Raw genomic sequence first — 26,237 nt, 5'->3', positions numbered from 1 at the left:
TTGAGGGGAACCTATCGTTGTCACCAGTAAAAACATTCAGTTAAAAGTTTCATTTTATTTCATTTATTGTAACATATATAAATTTTCATCTAGGGTCATATAGGATCGATCCAAACGAATCCAATATAGTCAATGATATTAATTGTTGACATTAAGCCAAGACTCATGCCGATCGGCCAGCACCCCTTAACTTGAGATCTCTGATGCCAATTCATAGTCTTTCATATTGCATTGTGGGCGGACACCTGCTCTGCGTTCTCCTATATTTGGCTGAAAAGTGCGACCTCCTTTGCGGATTTTCACTTTTCGTGGGTGGTTCTGGTTCCCATTAACCACGAAAAACAGAGGATCTCCGTATTAGCATTTTAAGAATTAATTATTCTACGTGTGCTGATTACTATGTAGAAAATTAAACCAACTATTTAAAAGATTTTCATTTTTTATAGTGGCCTATAATTTACCTTTGACGAGTCACAATCCCTCATTGTCATGTATGGATCGGCACAATCGCCAATCTCACCCTGCTGTAGGACTTTTTCAATCTGGAAGATAAAGTAGAAAACTTCTAAAAAAACCTCTGAAGTCCAATCAGTCTATCGGCAATAGTGTACACAAGGAATATAAAAACATATACTGCATGAAAAATAGGTTTCAATGTTTTTCAATGTTCTCACGATAATGGCACATGGAGAGATATTATCTTTAGACGCTACTTGAATTATTTGGGAACTGCTCAATGGGTTCTACACTGACCTTGATGACCAGATAAATGTCTGGTGAAGGGTAAGTGATGGAGAAGATGGCTGACCGGGCCAGGGAGGAGGAATCTACATGAGGAGTGTGCAATCGCAGAAAACCTTTAAACTGTTCAGAATTCAGGTCACAGTAGAAGTTTTCAGAAATCTGAAAAGAAAAGATGGACTTGTTTGACTATCATTTATAGCACATTTTTTTTCAATTGATAGCACATAGAGTATATATATATATATATTATTTTTTTTTTTTCAATTTTTCTCCTGCATTGCATTACACACGGGAAAAAACTGGCTAATTTACATTATCATCTGTAGACAATTTCATGTATCGAATGAACCTAAAATAATGTCCAGATAATTATCTGTAAAGCAAACCTACAGGAATGCAGATATTGAAGCTCGGTGGACATTAGAGTGACCGCTTTTCCTGATCCAACATGATCAAAAGTTGTTTTTTTTGTCTCGTTACAAAAAAATATTCATTATTACAATTCACTGCATTTGTGCCCTTAATTACCCGTAAGCCAAAATCAGAGTAATAGGCAGCATCAGTTCCACTTCAGAAGGCAGCTAGAAGCGGTAAAGGAAACAAGACTGTTGCGGTATGTTATAATTTTGGGCTGATCCTGTGTAAATAGATGTGCAGCTTTCATAATGTGGGATATTGTCAGACAGTCCCAATCTTATAAAGTGTGTTACTCATGAATATTGACGGCATTGACAAAAAACACCAAAAGAGATTTAATGGATGCTAGTTTTGTGCCTTAGTTTCTTAAGTAAACCACTGCAGTACTGTACTATATTAACCTCAGGCTATGAACAAAGCCACATGTGCAGGTCATGTGATTGTTGTGACGCTTAGCTTTTCCCTCAATAGGCTTCTTTCCAAGGGGGCCGACCACACATAACACCGCAGCAGACTTAGTAGTTGGCCCAGAAAATAAAAACACCAGATGTCAAATATCATCCCTGAATTCTCTGTCATACTCAGTTCTGCCAATTGACAGAAAGCCAAATGCAACAGGCACAAGGGGTGTGGTTTTGGAGTCGTCATCATCATCAATACTAAGCGGAAGAAAAGTGTCAAACAAACGCTTTTCTTGTGACCTCATGGTTAATTTCAAACATATTGAGCTGTGAAAGTCCGCCTTATAACTATGAGGTCCAAATAATATACAACACGGGCCAAGGGCCCAAACATCCTGTTCCTTTTTTTAATCTGACCTGTCAATTTTTGCAGGAATCATGCTTTTGTTTTTATCATTAAGCAGTTTTTTTTCTTCATATTGAATTATTATAGATCTATCATATTAATTCGTTAAATAAATGGTTGATTTCTACAAATGCGGGAAATCAAATCAAATATATATATATATATATATATATATATATATATATATATATATATATATATGCATACACAGTATATATTCATTGTATAACCTTCTTTGCTTCTTCCTGGAGAACTAGTAATGTCCACTCAAAAAGAGTTTTGCAAACCCAAAACCTCAGACTGGTGAAGTCATTGAAACCAGCAGTAGGTTAGTGTGCTGTGGTCTGTTAATTACTGTAATGAAACATTTTGGGGTAGGACTGATGCATCAGAGTGAAGCGAGATAGTCCCGGATTTCCTTTTTTTTTTTTAAAGGGGTTGTGAAAGGTTAATACCTTAAAAAGATGAAAATAATAAAAATAAAATAAATATAATAGTACCTCTTCTCTCAATTAAATCCTCTGTTCGCAATGCTGAAGGGACAATTTAGGCACTCTATGAAGAAAACCGAAATATGGTTCATATTTCCTTTTAAAACAAAATTGGCAAAATTTGGACCGTCAAAATCAGGCTTCTGTTTTTATTGGAAATAAACCTGGGATCAGTACACCCCTACAAAAAAAATATTTTTTAATATACTAGAATATTACATTATTATTTTTGCAATATTTAAAGATCTCCTGCTGCATTTTGCCCATAAATAGGCCCCTTGTTGGGTCGAACACTGCATGCACCTAGTCCGTATAGGCCAGAAACCTATGATTAATAAGAGGAGAATTACGCTGAACATCTGTTGCCTGTTTCAAGGATGCTAAGCAACAACAAAAATTGTCGGCTCAAAAAACAAACACGAAAGCCAGAACTCCTATGAGGGGAACAACAAAGCAAAATCCACAGCAGGAGAAAATCCAACAAATAGTTGAGGGATGTACGAGTCTAGGGGACAAGAACAGTAAGGCAATAGCAAAAAAAGAACACTAACTGGCTCTAGAGAACATTCTTTGCAAAACTGAGATTAACAACTTCTCCTTTATGATGATTCATAGTCACCATAAGATCAAATTTACCTTCAACAAAAAAATTGTCATTAACGTTGTTATTCTCATTACAAAAAAGATGAATTATTACGAATGACTGCATTTGTGCCCTTAACTGCCCGTAGGCCAAAATCAGAGTAATAAGCAGCATCAGTTCTACTTCAGAAGGCAGTTAGAAGAGGGACAGGAAACGGGCAGAAAACCCATGACAGTATCTCGACCAGCTTTAAACACAAACTAAATCCTTACGGCCTTTTCACCCACAAAATCCTGCGGCTAAGTCAATCCACCAAAAACATGTGGAAAGCCATGGCTCAAAGTAGTTGATTGGGTTGGAAACTGCCGGGTATTAGTGGCAACAGAGGCAAAACATGCTGATAGATCCAACTGTGATCCCTCATTGACTTGAGACATGCGGCAAAATAATTATTTCAAGCAATAATAAAATCGGAGATCAAAACAACTAAAATTTAGAGTGTCCTTTACCTGATTCACTGCAAATTGAATAATAATATTTAATGCTACAAATAATACAGTCAAATAATTATTTTGATGATTACATTGCTAACAAATAAAGTGATAGCAAGTCATATCTTGTGAGTCGTCAGTTGCGTCAGTTTCCTGCCAAACTTTAGTCTAGAAGTAACATATATTCCACACTTCAAGGCACACTGAATTATAAGGGGCAACCTTAAAAATGATTATTTTGCTATATTTCTTTCATATATGGAGTACACCAGACTATAAGGCGCCTTCAATTAAGACTACAGCAAAGGCTTGGGTTGCACTAACATAAATAAGTACCACATTTGTGGATTGATTGATGAGTCAAAATATATCGCTGATAACAAAAAATTTAAGGGTTATTGTTCTATCTTCTTTATTCATTATCCATTATCTGTTTTCAGTCAGTTCATAATACGCTACAAAGCCTAGGAGCTGGGACTCTTACTCTCAGCCAAAAGGCTAAGCTAAGGTCCTAGCCTTAAAGCCTTGCTGCGATCATTGCGATTGCACCGTTCCCGGAGGTACTGCAATACCGGGCCAATGCATGGAGTGGACAGAGCAAGCTCTTATTCCAGGGGTTTTGGGGTTTTTAAGGGTTATTGATCTATCTTCGTTATTCATTATCCATTATCCGTTATCGGTCAGTTCATAATACGCTACAAAGCCCAGGAGCCGGGACTCTTACTCTCAGCCAAAAGGCCAAGCTAAGGTCCTAGCCCTAAAGCCTTGCTGCGATCATTGCGAATGCACCGTTCCCGGAGGTACTGCAATACCGGGCCGATGCGTGGAGTGGACAGAGCAAGCTCATATTCCATCTCCGAAATGCAAAAATCAAAGATAGTGACTTCATAAAAAGTACACAAAAGGCCAAGCTAAGGACTTAGCATCAAGGCCAAAAGAGCCACTCAGCGTACTGAAACCTAAGCCTTAACTGAATTCAAAGTACACAGTCCAAAAACCACAGCCGCAAGTTCCTGTCCACTAAAATAATAGGGATACAGACAACACATTAAAAGGCATCAGGTTTTATGTCATCATCACACTATTTTTAGTCATGGTACCACATTGTTGATGCGATTAATGGGCCTGGCGGCGCAAATATTGTCATGGTACAGAAAAGTTTCAGGACAATTGAAATACAGTATGGTATCGTCGACTCGCAAAGTCTTTACAAAGTGGATGGAATTCTGAACTGAATAAAGAGAAAGGTGTTGCTGAAAGTAAGTCAGTCATCCTGAAACATGAATAACCAAATGGCCGCACGTATTCAACCTTTGTCACTTACTACGATTAGTTTGAGCTAAATAAATTTTTTTGGTTTGAACAAATTTATTGACACTAAGAACAGAAAACAATCATGACAATCTCAACAGCAATTAAGCACATTCACAATATTATATTCCAATATTACGTTTTTAACAGCAAACACAAAGTGAGGTTTGAACAAACCTTCTCGAAAATCAAACATATTCACAATTTCATTATATAACATCTTTGTTAGTGTCAATAGATCCGTCCAGGCCAAAGTCGATTGTCCTCGGTCTGAACAAATCCACCGACACCAACAGCAGCAAAACACAGCCATCAAGCATATTCACATTTTTTTTATATTTGACAATATGACGTGACGATATGACGTTTTAACATTTTTTCCTGACATTTTTAACATCAATTAAACAATTTCAGAGTTATTTTCTTTTAACAGTAGTTAACCAGCGTGTAAAAGGCAATACTATTGTGCAAGGGCATAGCTCTGCCATCCCACCCTCCCAAGCAGCATTCTTCCAGTCCTCTGTGTGGGTCCTTTCCCTTCTGCGTGGGTCCTCTCCCTTCTGGGTTCCACAACCCAGGGCGTTGCTGCCGGGCCTCCCACAAGTGTAGCTCCGGCTCCCCCCTCCGGGTGGGTGCATACAGATTTTTTTTTAATCACTTTCTGCTTTCTCATGTCTCAAACCTTTGTATCTGGTACCCTGTGTGATAATGTGATGGTAACTATTGCCTTTTCCCATGTCATCTACAGTATGTCCCTAGTGGCCTGGTGGTTAGGACTCAGTGCTCTTAGATAGACTGTCCGGGTTCGATCCCCATTGTCAACATTGTTATGCGAATATCAGCTGATCAAAAAGTGCACTAATATGGTAACATGTATTTCCAATTTATTCCATACATAAGGCTCACCGGATTGTAAGGCCTATGTTCAAATTTCTGGATAATATGTGGTTTTGGGGTGCGACTTATAGTCCAGAAAATACGATGATTAATTGTATACAACACATATTCATATCAGTCCTTTCAATTTTTGAGTTATTTTCTTACCTTTTTCTTCTCTTTCAGGTCATACAGGGCCATGGTAGCAAAAATAGGCTCAATGTCAATCTCAAACCTAAGAAGAAAAGAATCATTCAGAAATGATCCAAGCTAGGAAACGTGCTGACATGTAATTGAGGTTTGGCCCGGTGCTATTCTCGTATCACACTCAGTTCTATTTTACTTCATCTTATTCCGCGTGACTGCTGAGTGTCTTTGTTGTATCTGGAAGCACTTTGTGATGTGAAATGAGATGAAACCAGAAAACACATGCAATTCAAACATCTGTCACTGGAGAGGGTTATTAGGAGGACATGGCTGCACTTATGCTATAAGAGTGTGAGATGCTGTAAATTAGTGGGGGGAAATAGCAACAACCGCTCAATCTTCTGCCTGAAGCCACAAATCGACAAAACATACAAGAATGCATGAATTTCTAAGTGTAATAAGGACTTTTAAAATGTAATAAAACTATTTGCTAGTGAAGTCGTACTGAAAGGCACAACATACTTGATGGCCTGGCATCGGATCAGGATGCGGTCTCCAGTGTGTTCTTTGGGGCAGTCGGGAATGGGTCGGATCTCCACTGCGTCTTCCTGGAACAAAAGACAAACATTGCCTTTGGAAACCATGCAAGAAATTGCAGAATTAATGATTTTGTCGCTAAATGTGTGCCTGGAGGTAAGAAAAATACGATCTTATTTATGAATGAGGGGTCAGGTGTTTGACACTTTTGCATGATTTCCATTCAATTTTTTTGCTAGACTTCTTGCCAACCCGTCAGGCTTAAATTAAATCAGCTGATTTTTTTCAATTCATGCAAATTTGTTATCAGATGTAATGTTAAAACTTGTTAAAGGTATTCCCAAACAGATTTTTTTTTTTATCAGACAATGAACGTGTAATGTTCCTCCCCCCTAAATAGGCTAACATGTTACAAAATAATGCACGCGCCAGGGACCTTAGGAATGTAATCTTAATGTTGACTCATCTGTCTTGCTTGCTGTGGAGCTGTGACGTCATTGAAGGAACACAACACTTTCAATGGTGAATCCCATCAACACAACATGTGAGGCCAGTTTTGAAACAGTAATTTATGGTGAACAAAGTTTTTCTGACCCCGATTTTATGGCCGATAATGACAAAAGTATGTCGCTGACAGATACGTCTAGATAAAAATAGTGCCAGACAAATATTTATTTATACATCAATTCAAACCAGCCCTTTTGAAGAGGGCAGACCTAACATTCGCGCCAAAGAAAAGAAAAATAGTAATGGTTTCCTAAACACAGATTGGTAGGTTGTGCTTAAGACCCTTCTTCTGTTCAATTGAATTACCAGTTTCTATCCTTTTTTCGTCGAGGTAATTTTGCAATTTATCGTTATAAAGGGAACACACTGATTGGAAAGGGCCATACAAAGATAGACGGAGTGAATAAATTTGGTTGGTCGGTTGGATCCCTTAAACCACTAGGGTCATATGGGCACCAATTCCTATGGTGTGTCTGGTGGCAACCGTCCCTCTTAAAAACTACAGGCCAAAATATATTTCTACCCGGTCTCGATATAGCTGTTGCCACTGTAAATATATAAACCTTGTCTAGATTTGTTGTTTATTCCCTGAGAGTAAGTGTCCCGGCTCCTAGGCTTTGTAGCGTATTATGAACTGACCGATAACGGATAATGGATAATGAATAACGAAGATAGAACAATAACCCTTAAAAACCCCGTTTATTCCCTATTGATCTGCATTATTCAGTTTGTACTGTAGTGTATTTGTAATTTACCTTAGCACAAAATTTGTTTTTAGGTGAGCACTTTTTATATGGCTACTGGCTTGATAAGCCCACTTGTGTTACCCTGATGATGTCACAGCTCAGGATATCAAAGAGAAGAAAGGCTGCCTTTATGCATTATCTCGGGAAATGTTTTTAATACCGATGGCATATATCTAGATTTTATGCAAACAGCGTGTGCTATTTCCCCACATTTTGTATGGTTAAGGAATTAGGATTACTTTTAAACCGAATCAGCTGATATTTTTGCAATTCCTGATTATTTTTTACCAGCTAAATGTGTTTTATTTTCTCATCAATCATTGATATCATTAAAATAGTCATATGCCATAAAATCTGCAGTTCTTCTCAAATACAAACCGGGCCCAAGTATCTAAATGCGCATCAGACTTTAAGGAGTGTTGGGCTTCCCGCAACTTAACGGATAACACCTCACCTCATCTGCTGGTGGGTACAGTGCAAAGACCTCAGGGTGTCTGTTTCCCTGCCGGCTCTCCTGGTTGAAACGGTCCAGTTCTTCTGGACTGTTAAAGGCTAGCAGACCCCCCACCCGCTGGTCCGGAGTCAAACAGCGCAAGTTGAAGTCAGAGGAGGTCAGAGTGCGGCCAGAGTCATCATTTAGGCTAGCTAGAGGCAAAGACTTGACCTGGACAGATGGCAAAAAGATGGGTAGCTGGGGTGAAAGAAATTGGGAACTTCTATGGATCAATATGAGAATGCAAACAATATAAGGAGGAGTAAAAATGACGGCATACTACTTATAATATAGTTACTTCACAGGCAACTCGGAGACAAAAACCTATTTTGAGAAGTTTTATTAGCACAAGCAAAGGAATATTTTCTTCCAGTCATTATTGACATTTTATCTACACTTAAGGGGCAAAGTTGTACAAAAAAGGGAAGTTAGAATCAATTTTGTTGGGAAAATGTACCAATGCTTTTCCGAGAAATGACATTCATAATAACCAAAGAGTCTTATACATTGATAGGAATTACTTTTTGAAAAGGGGAATATTAAAGAATAATTACAACTCCCACCAACAGATTAAAAACCCAATTGATGCATATGTTGCTCACTAAACTCACACTTGACAATAATTCAAACTATCAATAAACCATATTTTTCTGATTATAAGGCTCTGGAATGCCCAGAGGAAACCCACGCGGGTATGGGGAGAACATACAAACTCCACACGCCCTATTTAAAACCAAACAGTAAAATTTTGTTGAAGAGTCTCGTTCAATTGTAAATGTTAACCAGTTCAATATTTACAGTCACTTACTCCTTATGTGTGCTCAACATTGAGCCACACACATAACGCTGTTGCTGGTTAGCTTTTTATTAAACCCAGATGAATAATTACTTCAATACTGATGAGTAATATGTATTTAATATGCTACACCAAGTTTTATTTTAGAGGTTTTACCCGTTTTGATGTTGTGTAAAGAGATACCTGTACTGAGAAATACGGATCGAAGTATGTGAAATTAACACCACTCATGTTTGTTGTATGCTCTTGTGATGTGAGTCAACACAAAGAAAATATTTGTATTACATAAAGAAGAATTTATGCTACAGTGTAGGAACTAACGTGTAACAAAATAATTACTTTTCTTTGTAACTAATACTTTAGAAAGTACAGAGACAAAATGGATATGGAGTGTATCGGCTAATTGTTTATTTGCAAGGTTTTAATGTTGCACGAGCCAAAAAATAAGAAGGTTTCATTGCTTCCAAAGGTTTATGTGCACATTTTATTTTTTATTATGTGATTATTTTATATTATTTATATATTATTTTAAAGCAGTCATAGTTGGTAGCCTTCTATGCGAGTTTAGTACCTACAGTAATTTTTAAATATATAGTTACTTTCAGAGTAAAGCGCTACACTTTTGGTTTGGTAATTGGGAGGAGATGGGTTGGGGTTTAACAGAGTTACTTTTTAAATGTAGTAACTAGTAACTGTAACTAATTACTTCTTCTTTTTTTTTTCAGTAAAGCAAGGCAGCACTGGCTACAAAAATCAAGTGTTGTGGATAGCATTGGCAGTTAATCGCATAATACAGACAAGTCTTCCTAACATGTTAGTTGCAAAATATTTGGCAGGAGCTCTTAACCTATATGGAATGGCAAATAGAGTTTAGTGGCTCAAAAGTTCTGCAGGGATTCCAAAACTGACCACTAAACCCCCATGCTAACTGCCCTGATTGCCATCAAACTTAATTACAATTCATCAACTGGAGCATCTGCTGCGCACAAGTTGAAACCCTCTTAGGCGGTCTGTGACCTCATATTGAATTACTCAAGTTTCCTTAGGCATAACCATGCTGCTTTGTTCTTTAAACCCTTTGCCAAACTAGCCCTTAAGCTGTCGTTGTCTCTGTCACTCCCAGTGCACATCAATCCCATATTTAGCTGTCAAGATTTGTCTGCGCATCGCATCATGATCCGGCGGCTACAACAGCGAAACGGAACGTGACGTGCCGGAGGACAATCGGCCCGTTCTTCGCATCACTGTCACACTATCTGGCATGCAGATCCTGGGAAGCTGGTTGCTCCAATAAAGGCCTTTTTGGTTTGGGTGATTAAGCGATGCTGGCATAGATAGAAAGATAGGGCGGGGAGAGGGGGTTCGCAGTGGATGGTGAAGACTCGGATTGGCTGGCACAGCCGCAGGTCTAGAGGCCGAGTGCTGGTCATTTTCACACAATGGAGGATGGCACCTTGGCACCAAATACAAGTTGAAAAAAAGCAGACTAGGAAGTAATTAAAAGAAGATAATTTCTCAAAAACGTAGAACTGGGATGTCAAACTCCAGTTAGGCTCTGAGGCCGGATCCAGACTTTTTGTTCCGAGACGAGCCAGATCATTCAAACAAATGTCAACCCCAAATTTTTAGATTTGTCTTTTTATCATTCCGCCTACATTAGTAACCTACCCTACGTATTGTAATTGCAGAAAAGTGGGGATCTTTTCTAAACACAATACATTTTTCACAAACAGTGTGGAAAAGGATTTTCATGTTTAGCTTTGAATGTGATAACTAGTTTATTTTAAGAATTGGGGCGATGCAGTTTTTACAGCTGAACAAACTCAACGCGCTATACAAACTCAACACTGGCCCCTGGCGGTTTGCATTTATTAAAAAAAAAAAAAATCATTACTTTAGATAGAGACTCGCTTATAATTTTTTGACATACTCAGAAATTTATAGCGAGCTGGACTGAACAACCCAACAGGCCGGATGCAGCCTGTTGGATGATTTAATGATCAGTAATTTGACACACATTATATAGATGTTATTTTTTCCATCAAAACAAAAGGTCTTATTTTGATGTTTAATAGAAGTCTAGTGGAAAAAGCACTATGAATTGTGCTTATGGATGGAGTTCTCTTTCAGTATCTGTTTTCTTAGATGCGCTCACACACCAATGTTTTCAAGTGGTGTGGTAGTGAACACAGTTGATTTTCTTTCCATTTTGAAAATACTATTGACAGATTTTGAAAAATTGATTTCGGAAAATCACTTATTTTCACCAGATCAAAAAATAATGTGGGTTTTTATAAATAAAGCAAAAAGCAAAGGTTTAGGGAATAACATTACATTAAATTCATACATAGAGAGAAGCATACAAATCTATCAAAACAATAAAAATAAATTTGTAAGTCAAAAAACTATCTGAGATATGTTCAAGGCCATGAGAAGTTCCCTACAACTCTAGCAGAATGCGAATGACAACTTCTTTGTTGTCCATTTTCAAACCCAACCCCCACTACTCAGTGTTGTTTTCTCCCCCTTGATCAGTATGGACCGCCATGCTGCTCTAACTAACTTCAGGCCCACTTCCTAACAAATACACTTAAACCAAAGGCAGCAATTTGGAATTGCCTTCAAATAAATTGGTGGACCGCACATTAATTACATAAATACGACAGTACATGTATGTGTCCCTCACAAATGGGTGGAGGGTGGCTTTATACTCGTCACTGCAACTTTTCGTTTGTGTAGCATGAAAATTCTTAAAGCAAGAAAAAACCTGTTCCGACTACAGTCCAAACCACAACACATAAAAATGAAAGGTTTATTTGAGTGCATGTACTTGCACAAGCAATATATGGAGCTTGAAGATAGATTAAGCAAGTGAAAATTCCAAACAGCACTTTTAAGTAAGGTTTTGCAAAAATGAGCAGTAAGAGAATGATTAAGCCACCAGCTTGCTCTGAACCTATTCACTAGAAACGCAAATAAGATCAGGGTATGACTACGCTGAGTTGTGCTGGAAAGCTGAATTAGACTTTGTCTCATCCAAGCCCAGCGGGCGCATGGAGAATTTGAAGTGACTAGCACAATATTATTGTGACACAACAGTTGTGAGGCAAGTCAGAGGATTTCACAATGACAGAAGAAGGAAATAGATGAGCAAAAGCTAGAGCTTCAAAAAAAATGGTGTGCAAGGGGAGATGTTCTCATCCGAAATTGCATCGCCACTACGGCTACATAATAGCTATTGAATGGTACAAAACATGCACGGTAATGTTCTTTTTTTATAGCTTCTATTCATAAATAGTGTAATAGGTCAACTAAAATGCCTTCCCATCTGTCAAGGGTTAAGGTTCTATCTTTCTACCCTGGTCATATTCTTCGAGAGGGGTGACCGACAGCAAGACAAACACGTACAAAAACAAAGAAGACAAAAAAAGGAGAAAAGTAGCAAAAGACACACACAAAAACTTTTGGACCATGGCCAACCTAAATACCCAAACACCCAAACAAGTTAGGCACCTCAGCACCCAAGTTGGTCATGCTTTCGTCTCTCCAGATGGAACAGGACACAAGAAAGCGGTCGTGTCACTCGGGTCTGAGTGACACAACACACTCTTCTGTTCAACAGCAGGGAACGACAGCTTTCACTGGTTTAACCCTGTCGCATCATACGGGTCCCCTGCCCATCCCTTAGAACACGTCTAAACATCCCACTATCATTTTACAACACCTCACCACTCATTCCTATCACCAACAAGAGCTCTAGCTTCCACTATATTTAAACCTCTTTCCTGCAGTGCACTCATAACACTATCCTTCCACGTCAATCGCAGCCTTCCTCTCGGTCTCCTTCCATTTACTTCTGCCCTATAGATCCTCTTAAACATTCGCTCCTCATCCATCCTCTCCATGTGTCCAAACCAACTGAGTACTCTCTTATCCACACACTTGCTCAGTTCCACTACTACTCCAGTTCTGTCTCTCACACTTTAATTTCTCAATCTATCCAATCTTGTCACTCCTAACATACTGCTCAAACACTTTATCTCAAAAACATTTAATTTCCATCTCAAATCTGCGTTTAGGCTACAAGTCTCGAACCGAACAACAGTCGGCACAATCACACTCTCATACACTCGTGATTGTGCTGACTGTGTTGTATGGTGCAGAGACATACAAGATAAAGGTAAAATATACAAAACTTCATATGAGTGTTTCTGAAAAATTGTTTAGGTGAGCTGGGCCATACTATGAGACTGATTTACATAAACTCTCCTCCTCAATACATGTTTTTGCAAAAAAAAAAAAAAAAAAAAAAAAAGCATCTTACTGGTGTGTCGCCTTTGATTGACTGGACATCAGACTCAAAGGTCTGTTTTTGAAGAAGTTTATGAAGGCCTGATCGCTCAGAATACGCACTCCAGCCATCCCCTTGGCACCTTTGAGGACACACAAGCACACAGAGTTAGTGAGTGACGCAAAACCAAGAAACAACACACATGCCTATCGCTGATACACCTCTGCACTTTTAATCAGCGTAGATAAGCACACATCAAAGCCTTGTGCAAAAGATAGCGGCTGTGTTAATGCAGGTGTTTAGTGTTTATCAGCCTGTCTGATGTGTGCCGTTTCCTTTTCACAAACTACAGCAAGTCTGCAATGTTTTTTTTCACATTGAGGACACTACAGAAAACCCTGCACATCTTTTTTTATCGTAAACCATTTTCAACCTATCCCAGATTCAATAGCACGTTTGTAAAAATTAGTAAAGGGAATAGAACTAGTTGTTCTAACACTTATTTTTTAGGTTTTAGTAAAGGAAAGGAAACTAGCTGAAAATCCTGACCTTCTAGACACCACTAGCCAGGGTTGGGTGTAACTTTTGATGCAATCTCTCATATGGGGATCCAACTCCACTCTGCAAAACAGAAACATGCAGGAATGAGAACACAATAGCATAAGGAGAAGGTCATACAATTAAACAGTGATGTAAAGTAAGTCCAAATCCAGGAATAGTACAATAGGTTATTGTGATTAAAAACTTCATTTAAGGTCAATTTTTCAACATGAAGTCTAAATTCAATCCAAGAGAATGGTAGTCAAAAGAACAAAATAATAAAATAGTAATACCCATTTATCACTGAGCAAACAGTTAACACATAGTACACATAAGTCTTGGAACAAAATGTATAAGAAAAACCTTCTAACTCATTGCTGACTTAATAAATGCAAATAAATTCAAAAAATAAATTTCATAAATGGTGCAGAAAATGAAAAATCAATAAATGTTTACAAATCCAATACACAAATAAGTAAAAAAAATGTACAGATAAATCTTTCTGGTGTGGTGCATGTAGGTACTTGTTTACCAAGCTACTATATAATTTCTGTGCTGTCTGACGTCAGTAAAAGGATAACCCACCCGTCGTTTGGAACTGGGTGTCGGATGGTTCGACACTCTTTATTCACTAGGTCCACTTTTAGGTCATCATCAGGGAAGTCTCCAAGCTCCTGCATCAGGGCAGAATCACCGCTTCGGAGCTGTGACATCAGGAATTCCTCCAGGTCCAAGGGATCCACCGCGTCATAAGACTGAGGCTGAGGAAACAAATGTTGTGATTTTTTAACACATATGAGTGGCACATGTGGTGAACACCGTGCTTTTCCTTCTTCTACATTCTACATTGTTATTCAACGAGTGATTTGTTCAATTTGGATCAACACACAGCAATTGACCATCTACCAAGCGATATTCTGCTACCTTTTACCTGTCCCAAAAAGAAACTAGAACAAAGCCTGCATCAGACAGATGGTTCTATTTTTAGCTCAACTCACCACCAGCCAACAACACAGGTTTGTTACTAATGCCGTTTGGCCTTTCATAGAGAGAAGAGAGAAAGGCTTGGTTTGGAACATATAAACAAAACCGAACAAAAACAAAGTTTTTCTAACTCCAGGTGGCACTGAAAATAATGGTGTTGAAGGGGGAAGCAATACATGAAGAGCGGGTGTTCTTGTAAAACGTACTAGAAATAATAATCGACACTGCAAAAATCTAGTCTAGTATTCATTCAATATTTAAAAAGGACAGCGTGTATTATAGCATCCAGTGGTAAAAAAACTTTGTGAAAGAACAATTAGAATTGGTTTAAATAAAAAGCAAAAATACATTAACTATCATATAAAAATGCATTTTTGAAAATATGAATGAAATGAAATGAAATGCACTTTTTTTGAGAAATTTGCAGTTATACTACATAACATGAGCCTCAAATAATACACACTTTCTCTGTTCAATCAATATTTGAGGAGTGTGAAAATGCATTAACTCATTTTTGCTGGGGGAAAAATATTTAATAAAATAAAAATCTAAACCTCAATGTTTTATAAGATGTGAATGATAAGTTACAATCACCAGGTACATTTTGAGATTGACAAAAAGATAGGTAGGTAAATAAATTATGTTGTGAAATATTATGCACAAATCTTGAATTTGTTTTGGAGGAATTACATTTGGTATTGGTCATCTAATGACTCCCAACAAGATGTTGCAACACATCAGTTGGGTTGAGTGAGGGGGCTGGGAATCCCCTCCTCTGAATCAATCTCCCAGAAAGAGTCAAAAATGTGAATGTGCTCTTGACTCGAGCTACCCCCCACTAGGAGGATATGGCTCCGATATATATATATATATATATATATATATATATATATATATATACATATACACATTCATCCATCCATTATATGCACCGCTTATCCTCAGTAGGGTCGCGGGGGTACTGGAGCCCATCCCAGCTATCTTCGGGCAGTGGGCAGGGGACATGTTTTTGGAATGTGAGAGGAAACTGGAGTGCCCGGAGGAAACCCACGCAAGCATGGGGAGAACATGCCAAACTCCACACAGGGGGTTTGATCTCACAACCTCAGAACTATGCCGCACACGCGCTAACCACTGCGCCACCATATTTCATTATATACAATATATATATATATATATACTGTATATATTTCAGATTCAGATTTACTTTATTGTCATTCATGTACACGTGTATACAGAACGAAATATCGATACATCTGACCCGCACAGTTTCTTTGAGCGTATATATATATATATATATATATATATATATATATATATATATCTATATATATATTTATATGGCAGCACGGGGGCGCAGTGGTTAGCGCTTGTGCGGCACAGTTCATGTCATGGGAACCTGTCGTGGGTTCAAATCCAGCTCCAGACTTCCTGTGCGGAGTTTGTATGTTCTCCCCGTGCTTGCGTGGGTTTCCTCCGGGAACTCCGGTTTCCTCCCACGTTCCAAAAACATGCATTTCAGGTGAATTGGCCGGTCCAAATTGTCCCTAGGTGTGAATGAGCGAGTGAGTTGTCTGTCCCTGTGTGCCCTGTGATTGGCTGGCAACCAGTTCAGGGTGTCCCCTGCCCACTGCCTGGAGATGGCTGGGATGGGCTCCAGCCCCCCCGCGACCCTAATGAGGATAAGCGGTATGGCTAATGAGATGAGATGAGATATATATCTATATCTATATCTATATATCTATATATCTATATATATATATATATATATATATATATATATATATATATATATAATTTATATCTATATATTTTAAACATTTGGGATTTAACTTTCCAAAGTACCTGTTAAAAGGGGAAAATGGTTCCTGAGATTAAAGAAGCTGACGAAGAGAGGAAGCAGGCCACCCCCCCTTTTGCCAAATCATCAAAACTCAATGGCTCTCAAACCTTTGCCTTAATTTCAAATTTTGAGTTGACCATTACTATCAACATGTGTAATACATTTGATCTAAATGTAAACCTTCTTGGTAAAACCCCATGTGGGATTTGGCATAGCAGAACTGTGACGCACTTGACTAATAACTCCAGTTCATCAGTGGATTAAAACGGTATTTAACTATGGTCAGATGCCAGGTCATACTGGTATTGTTTCTTCTTGTGTTTTTATATAGAAAATCAGTGGAATAGACTCAAGAATAAGATAATTATTTTATTTCATTCTTTATTTGTTATTTTTGTACTCTTGTTGAGTTTTGAAGAAAAATAATTCTGACGTTTAATTGCAGAGTTCAAAAGAGTTGAAAAATCTTGAGAAATGAATGAAAGGGGACCGTTGTCATTCATCTTACCCAAGAGACGGGCTCTGATATGAAATGTAAAATTTACATTCAAGCCAAATGAAATAAAGTAGAGTGATAATATAATGGTAAAACATCTCAACAACGCCGACACGCTGAGTAGAAGGAGAAATGACAGCTGGAAAACAACATCATGAGTCACTCCTCAACTCAACATTTGAGCGCCAAGCAAATTCCATTTACCTCCAGACATGTAGCTGCACATCACTCATCCCGAGGGATGTTTTTCAGCAGAAAATTACAACGCAGGGGGTATATCAATGTTCAAAAGACAGATCATTAAGGGCAGTCGTAACCTTAAGCTAAAATTCTAACAACTAGTCACCAACACTGTCTACATCGTGGCGGTCGCCTGCATTTCAATTGAGGCGGAAGACTGAAACAAATGAGTGCAAATCTAAGCATGCCCCTCATCGTTGCATGTTGCCAGGTGGAAATCAGCAAGTCTCTAAGTATTCAATGTCTGTGTATTACGCATTGATGAAAATAATGTTAGGAAGGTTATACAAAGCCATGGAGTAGTTTAAAAATATCTCAATACTTAAAATCTTATAATACCAACAAGCTATGTGGACAGCACAAGCAAAATGTGATTATTCCAACGGATCAAATACCTTCTGAAATATTTTATCATGGTTATCACTGTGTGTGCCAAATAAGAAATGATGTGCACTTACCCTGCTGACAACGGAAAAGTGACCCAAAAGGGGAAGCATGTAAAATGGCGCATGCCGGATATGAGAAGTGACAGCATGCACCAGCACTGCTTGGCAATTTCTTTTTTTTCTTTTAACTTAATCCATGATAGCAGATCCTCTTAAATATTATCCCCATATTTCTAAAAGCGGGAAAGTGCAGCAGATCAGAGATCAACATTATCAAATAGTGCATTACTTTGGGCGAAGATCGCAAATTGAGCCAAAAACCCACTTGATGTGAGATTTCAGATGAACCGCAAAGCACTGCAGGAAATGACATGGACGTGTTTGGGCCCCGTTCATTAAGAGTGTGCACCAACAGATGTAACTGTTCCTGTTATTCAGGCAGAGTGTTATAAGTTGTACTCCCCTTCTGTATTTTGCATGCTCTCCCTGTGCATGTGATTTCTTCAATTATAGATGTAAACTGAATGTGTGACTCTATATAAATAGTTCGAACACCTTTTTCATGGCCAATTTAAAGCACTTTTTAAAAACTTTCAAAGCAATTTTTCCTATTTCTCGAGTACCGTTAAAAGAAGAAATCCAATGTGAATCAACCACTTACCTTCTTGTTTGAGGTCACTGAGTGATGCCTATAGGAAAAGGAACTAGAAAATGTGATAAGTCCTAAGCCAAAAATAAAACCAGCAGCTATCATTCAATGAATGGGGTGTAGAATATGTAACAGAGTTTCTGTGCCCCATTTAATTTGTATTTGCTGCCGTCTCTGTTCTTTGTCTTACTGATTGCTTGTGAATGCGTCTTCTTAAATGTTTTTCTTTCCTTTTCCACCAAAAATTCAAATGAAATTTCTTCTTCCTTGAATCGCTCGTCCTGTTTTTAATTCGTTTTCAGGTGCAAAAGGGATTTTTTTCTTTTCTTCTTCACTTGTACTGTTTTTTTTTTGCACTTGTCATGAAAAAGCCACTCATATATACAGTATATATATATATATATATATATATATATATGCTCACTGATGCACTTTATAATCTGAAAATGGAAAATCCTTTGTAATTGTACAAACGATGAAGACGACGATGATTTTTTTAAAATTTTCTGGACAATGATGACAAAAAAAACACGAATAACTGACGTGTTTGAGATTTTTGTTGACATCCACTTTCTAGATGTTTGCTGCACTCCGTTTAGACCAAGCCCGTCCAAATTCCAGCCCAGGGACCTGTCGCGGCCCGCGATCCGATTTTTACCAGCGCGCATCCTCTGCCGTCAAATGATTAATATGTGGACCAACAGTCACGTATATAGAATACTAATAATAATTCACCATTTGACCAGTTGATGGCAGTCGCCCTTTGGCCACCTTGTCCTTGGCTTTCTGAGAATTTTAGCCCAGCTCATTTCTGACATGGCCACTATACATATAAAAAAATGAAAGTTGACTGTGAGGGCCGCCGCCTCCAGGACAAGTGGGAATTGGAGTATTTTTTTCACCGAAATCAGAAACGACCAGAGACCGGCTCTTTTCGAAAATAGAATATCAAGAGGCGCTGCCAGACTCCAAAAAAGCAGCCTGGGGAAATAAGGTGCAGGCAACTCCAAGCATTTTAACAACAGCGCTTTTTCACAAGTTTCTGCGAGTCAAATGAAAATGCTACAAAGGCAAGCGACGAGGCACTGCGAACCTTTGGCAGAGGTGAATAGTCGGCCCTCCCGCATTTTCAGATGACCCTATTTGGCCCCCCGCTTTCTGAAGTTTGGACAGCCCTGCATTAGACTGTAGTCACCTCATTTTTAGATGATTATTTTTTAAATTAGTTTTATGGTTTGCCATTTTTATTTTGTTTTTCAAATTGAGAATTTTTAAGAGTTGATTTTTTTTTACAATTTTCGTTATTTTTTAAAAGTGATTTCATTTTTTGGACTTATTCTGATATCATTTTTGTTTTTTAGATTTTTTTTTGAATGTATTATTCAATTGTTGAAATGTTTTATTTTAATTTTTTGGGGGATTCGATTGTGTTTTGTTATATTATTGGATGTTCTTTTTGCTTTCATGGATATTCTCATTTTTGCAGTTTTTTTTCAGTCTTGAACCGTAAATTGGTTTTAGATTTGATTTTTACAATTTTAAAGAAATGTCTTTTTATCTTTTGAATTTTTAGAATTGTATTGATTTGATATTATACTAAACGTATATATACTTTTACATTTTAGAATTGACTTTTTGACGTATTCCTCTAAATCTTTGGAGTAATGTATGTATTTTTCAATATTTCCAATGTTATGTTTTTGTATCTCTCAGAATGGTCATTTTTGTTTTTCGAGATAATTGTCATTTTTGGAGTTATCCTTTTATTTTTTATTTTCAATTTTTTTGTTATTGGTATCTTCATTTTCTGATTATTTTTTTTGAGTTTGGATTTTTTTTTGCAAGTTTTAAAAAAAAAATAATATACTATGTCAAAATGTAGAGAAAGGAGAGTCATTTTTTTCTAAAGTTTACCTAATGCGTGAACTAAGGTGTACCTGCGTCATTTTAAACAGACTTGTTTTATTTTTTTTATTTAAGGTGTCGTCTATCATGTCAGACTGATGAGAAACATGGCAACATACTAAAGCATTTTTAAAAATGTTAGCCCAAATTCAATTTTTTTTCTAAATTTTGGAAAACACATGATTAAAATTCAAGAATTTTCAATGATTTCAAGCATTCATTCGTAAAAACCCTGTATACACTGATTTGCAAAAACACGATAGTCCAGGCTGTATACTGCCCCTCACCCGGATAGGTATCTGTTCACCCAAAAACAAACAAAAACGAAAAATCCTGTATATGTTTGTTTGTCATGAGAAAAGCTATGAAAGGAAATCTGAAAACAAACAAGAAAGGAAATTGTCATCCTAGAGATTATGGTATTAAAAATGGCTCTCCCATATCCCAAATCCGGCCATATTAAAGATTTGTCCATGAAAGCTGCAAGGTACACAGACCCCCATGCAGCCTCGCTTCTGACCCATTTCCCAAGCAGGTTAAGGATTAACAGTGTAGCGCGCCGCTGCAAGCTAGAAAATAGATGAATGGTGCGAGGCGTCCCCCTTCACTAGGGAGTGGTGGTGGAGGGGATCAAAAGCGTGGAGCTAACTCAGTCAGTGATTGGGAGTGTCAAGAGTACCGCCTAGGAGCTTTGGAAAACGCAGCAAGCTAGAACGAGATGTAGGTCGGCAAATGTGGAGAGGACAAGCGAGGAGAAAATAAAAGTGTGAAGAGAGGGTTCACAGGCGCGAGAGTGGGTACAAATCCCCTTTAATGGATTACTGTGCATCATCCCGTCAGCTGCACAGAGCCTGTGTCGCTCAGCTTGTTGCCAACTTTACAGCAGGAAAAATACCCCGAGTGTATAGAATCAAAACTACACTTTTAAAAAAGTGCACAAAAAAAAAACTTTTTTCCGCCTCATAAGGGATTTTTACATAATGTGAGGTCTCAAGCATGAAAAAAAAGCAAGCAATGGTTACATCACTTATAGAAAGTGGGGTACTCAATACAGGATTCATACAACTTTTTCATGGCCAAATTCAAGCACTTTTTAAGGAATTTCAAAGTTAATTATTCAACTCCTCCACTATCATGAAAAAAAGAAATTCACTGTGAATTGTAAATTTTGCAGTTCCACAAATTTACCTGCAATTTAAATGTACAATTTTTAATCTTACGTGTGCATTTATCAAAACAGATAATTCCTAAATCTTGAGTAAATCGCGAATATATTTGTGGATCTGAACAATAAGTATGTAAATATTTCTGAAACAAATCCCATATAGGTTTTGGGTAAGATTATGGCAGTATGAATCTTACAATTTCAGTTGCAGGAAGTACTTCCCATTACTATTTGCTCGTGGAAAAATGCTACCTTCATTTTTTGCACGACCCATAGTAAATGTCCATAATTTATACGAAATAATTGCACATATACACGTTTCATAGCGCCCCGTTTAGGTGTAGCATTCACCTGTCCCGTTAAACACAACCTGTAGGGGGTGATGACGCTACACAAGACAATGCCATAAAAACTGATGCCAGCTGCCGTTAATCAGCTATGCAATGGCATCATTTTAAAGCAATCTTGTTGTGAAACATGGCAACAATTTTAAGCATTAACAAGCACTTCACCTAAAATTCAACCACTCTCAATCCTTGAAAACACAACATTAAAATTCTAGCCTCTTCAAGAATCCCAAGCACCTGTACCAATTCTGTCAATAGGACCAATACAGTGTGACACCTCCTAGAACAGTGGGCAGACTACGGCCTGCGGGCCACAATTGGCCCGTCAATCTTTAAAATTCGCCCCACTGAAGATTAAGTTATACCGTCCGTCATCCTTGCGCACAAATAATCGCTAAAGTGCTGCTCTTGTTCCCAGTGTCCCTTAATTGACTTTATGGTCTTTTTTTATTTATTTTTTGCCTCGGCCCTCTCCCAAAAAATTTAACCCAATGCGGACCACGACTCAAGAAGATTGCAAGTCTCACTTAAAGCTTTCTTTCATACTACCCCGATTGACCTGTGAGACATAGCAGGTGTCAGAGTATGGACAAGTTAATAATAAAAGGGAATGGAATAATATTTTGGGATTGAAACTGGCCAAAAAAAAAGAATTTTCTGGTTTGTCCGAAAGAAAAAGAAAACCAAAAAAAGATGCCAAGAATACAAAGTTGTAATTATGTGACGCACAATGTGAGGCGAGCCTTGCCAAGCTGGCTTTAAGGGGGAAGTTTGTACAAGACACACTAACCATTTGTTTTCATTTTTGTAAATGAGACGGAAGGAGATGGAAAATGCCTTTAAAACAAGAGCTCAGTTAAGCTTTTAACAACAACAGATTTTCTCCAGTTTATGTGTCACTCTGCCCTTACCATTTGGGAGCCCTTAGCCGGAGTTTAGCTAATGCTAACATGCTAAAACTTCAGAAATGACTGTAAAAATGTACGTGTGTGGCATACAGTCTGTCCGCTTTTCTATTAATTTTCCTTTTTTATGTTTTTAATTTTCCTTTTTGGGATTTATTTTTACTTTATCTAAATAATAATTCATTGTTTACAACCTTACTTGGCTAAACTTGAGATTTGCTGGCCTAACACCAATAATGCGTGGCCTTAAATTTTTGGGTTAATATTTGAGGTCACTTAATTACTTTTGTTAATTTCCATTGCAAACATTGTTCGCCAGCTAATTGGTTTCATTTTTTTTAAGAGGATATTGTCACATTTTTCTGAATAACATGATAAACTCATAAGATACCTAGCACAACTTACCACTGTGAGGAATGTTGTAGTTGAGGTGTTGGAGTTTGTCCGTCTGTGATAATAGCCATAGTTCCCACTGAAGTTTCGCCTAATCTCTGCAGATGAATGCCTGGAATATAACCGTGGAGGCAACGGTTAATGGTATCTTGTCAATGTAGTTAAACTGCAACATTTTAAATGACATCAACATGTGAACAAACAAACACCAATTGTTTGTGTTATAGTTTTGTATATTTCAAGCTACATGAACGTCATAGAATGTATTAAGTGCCTCAACTCCAGCCCAACCCTTGTGCCCACTTGCATTAGTTTGAATTGCTTATCATTGGTGATTCCATTCACGCTATTGTTCCCTCCATATAGTAAGGCACCGCTCAGTAGGGTCTTTGTCACACTGGCACCCCAAAGTATAAAACTGCCTCTTGATGTAGGGGTCAGGCAGCAGCAGAAAATCTAAATGACGTTGAAATAGAGGGTTACATTCAAGGACAGTGGGAAGATACAGTGGGTGTGCATCTGTGTTTATAAATCTGCTTGCAATGCCAAAGGGCAAAAAAGAAGAAACCAGTGAGAAAGTTTGTTGGCATTCCCTTCTATTCTTCTATAACTAAAAAGAGTGAATAAATATTTGCGTTGAGTTTGACACACATTTCTTACAGATTGCAAACACTGTCAAAGCAGGTCAGTTTTATATGTTTCAAAGTTTTTGCGAAGATTATTTGTATTCTGTTTTCTATTAAAAAAACAGGTTTCAATGTCTGTTCCCTTTCTTTTATGTTGTTCAACTTTACTTCATATGGTGCACAAAAAACCGAGTTACTGTTTTTCAGTTAAAAATAACATTTTAAATGGAATGATTCAGATTTTGTGTCTGTATAATGGTCAGATATTAGGGTATATGTTACATGAGCTTTTTATTTTTTATTTTAACAGTGACATTTATGAATGTAATGATGCTACTAAGCTCACTATTTGAACAGTGAATAAATACTGGATGTTCAAAAAGTCTTGGGCACATTTGACGTCCACACATCGACCTAAATATGAATGGTATTAAGAAAAGGGTTTTGCCACTTTAAAGCTAATTACATTAAATTTTATTTGAAAAGCATTTGATTATTTTTTTTCTTTTCAGACTTGGTATTGGCATTTACTCAAACAGAAAAGGCGTTAGGTGTGCTTGAATTTCCAAAAACTGAATCATGGACTGTTTTTAATGGAGCCTTTCGTAGAAAATATTGAAGAGGAGACACCAGGGAGGAAGTCCATAGTGAAATGGCATAGTAAATTCATAACGGATGGTTGCACAGCCCTCAACTTCAGAAGTTGAAACTGCTTTCCAGTGGAGCCCCCATAAATCGATCAGAAGAGCCTGTAGGGAACTTCAGTGTCCTACAACAAATGTCTTAAGAAAACAACTGCAAATGTTGCCTTATTAGCAACGGTTAGTTTAGCATTCCGGACGCTAACGTGTAGCCACCCGTAGCTACCCGGAGCAATCCGGCTTCAACGCCGCTAAACAGAGACACGAAATCCGGGGGGAATCGGAGAGGAGGCGGACTTGCTAACACGAGGTGGTGTATCCCTGGATTTTCACAAAGAAAAGTTTTCCATCTGCCGCAGGGATGTCGAATTTTTGGACTGGCTCGTCATCCACTTCGCTACAAGCACCCCTAGGGCATCATGTTCATCTGTTAATAAACAACGGGGTAGACTGCTGGAAGTGTGAATTTCCCTACGGGGATGAATAAAGTATCTATCTATCTATCTAGTCCAACAGTTGTAGGACACTGATAAACCAGCTCGTTGTGACTTTTGCATTGCTATGTAACAGAAAATGGAAGATTACGGATTTAACAACCAGGTTTTATTTTTTTAGCAAGGAGGAGACTTTCCACATAAGTCACAAAGCTGAAAGGCTTAACACTCACAGATGGGGTACCACGAACCCACATGACCTTCTTGAACATCAGCAAGATTCCCCAAAGGCGACTGTGTTTTGTGCTACATTTAAGAAAGCGGTCTACTGACCAGTGTTCTTTGGGACAGCAATAGTCAATAGTGAGACGTACCGCGACATGCCGGAAAACTGTTTCATGGATAAATTGAGTGAGAAAAAAAATCAGGTGACTTTCACAAAGATTTCAAATCTTAGACAATGTAATTTATTTTTGTGGGGATTTGTGAAAGGATTGGTCTATGTGAAACCCATTTTCAAGAAACGTGGATGAGCTGAAGGCACGAATAACAAACGCGGTTGCAACCATTGACAATGGTATGCTGGGATGCGATTGGCAAAATTTGACTATCTAGGCTTGACCAATGGTGCTCACATTGAGCATCTTTGAACATTTCATGTGAAAATTGAGATTACAACTATTCAGAATTTACCACACATGGTTTTCTATCCCTAATAGTTTCCAATATATTCGATGTCAAAATGTACCCAAGACTTTTGGAACAATGGAGATTTCATAAAAAGTCATGGATGAAGACTACACAATTTTTTGTATTACTGTACTTGCCATGGGAAGACATTTTGATATAACAACAGGAAAACAATAAAACAATAGGAAATTAAGTGGTGTCAATGCATTGTATTCAATTTTGGAGGTTCCCCTGTTTATAGGTCTATTTTGGATACAGACACTAAAATGTGGCATTTGAGAGCATGGTACAATAAGGCAAGCAATGCCAGTGCTGAATCCACACCACAGTTCCGCCCACTTGTCTATTTAATGTCTGGTTCCAAATATATATGTAACAGGAAAGACAATCCCATAGTGTTGCAAAATACCAAACGACTCCACAGAGAAAAGAAGCCATTTTATCAAAAACCATTATTTCTGATGATGCATGCTTACTTTTTTTTTTTATTAATTCACTGTTCATCTGCCTTTACTCTTGAGGGTTGCAAAGGTGTTAGAGCTTATTCCAGCTGACTTAAGGGAGAGTGCAGTACCAAGGGACACCCTGGACTGTGTCCAAGCCATCACATGGTACACAGAGACATAAAACCATCCACACAGCTATTAACAGTTAAGAACAATTTTGACTCGCCAATTGCACTACCAAGCATGTTTTGGGAATGTGGGAGGAAACCGGAATGCCCGGAGAAAACCGACTTAGGCATGGTTAGAATTA

At 37.9% G+C, this 26,237-nt stretch overlaps 1 protein-coding gene and 1 pseudogene across 3 annotated transcripts in view; both read right to left on the bottom strand.

The window, feature by feature from the left end:
* dock8 (dedicator of cytokinesis 8) overlaps positions 1-26,237 on the bottom strand; it is a 118,113-nt gene that overhangs the window by 76,190 nt on the left and 15,686 nt on the right. For all 3 annotated transcript variants that reach the window (XM_088336129.1, XM_088336131.1, XM_088336130.1), the window contains exons 2-10: positions 23,103-23,202; positions 14,363-14,538; positions 13,787-13,858; positions 13,271-13,379; positions 8,112-8,321; positions 6,390-6,475; positions 5,889-5,955; positions 754-903; positions 462-542 (exon numbers count right to left, since the gene is read on the bottom strand). In XM_088336129.1, coding sequence (XP_088192255.1) covers positions 462-542; positions 754-903; positions 5,889-5,955; positions 6,390-6,475; positions 8,112-8,321; positions 13,271-13,379; positions 13,787-13,858; positions 14,363-14,538; positions 23,103-23,202 — 1,051 coding nt within the window. The remainder of the gene's footprint in view (positions 1-461; positions 543-753; positions 904-5,888; positions 5,956-6,389; positions 6,476-8,111; positions 8,322-13,270; positions 13,380-13,786; positions 13,859-14,362; positions 14,539-23,102; positions 23,203-26,237) is intronic.
* Positions 4,312-4,448, bottom strand: LOC148365721 (U2 spliceosomal RNA; annotated as a pseudogene).

This window comes from Urocampus carinirostris, chromosome 5 (genome assembly GCF_059441175.1).
Source record: "Urocampus carinirostris isolate Australia breed hairy pipefish chromosome 5, RoL_Ucar_1.0, whole genome shotgun sequence".
Classification (NCBI taxonomy): Eukaryota; Metazoa; Chordata; class Actinopteri; order Syngnathiformes; family Syngnathidae; genus Urocampus; species Urocampus carinirostris.
The sequence above is the reverse complement of the archived record's forward strand: the minus strand, read 5'-3'. Positions and strand labels throughout refer to the sequence as shown.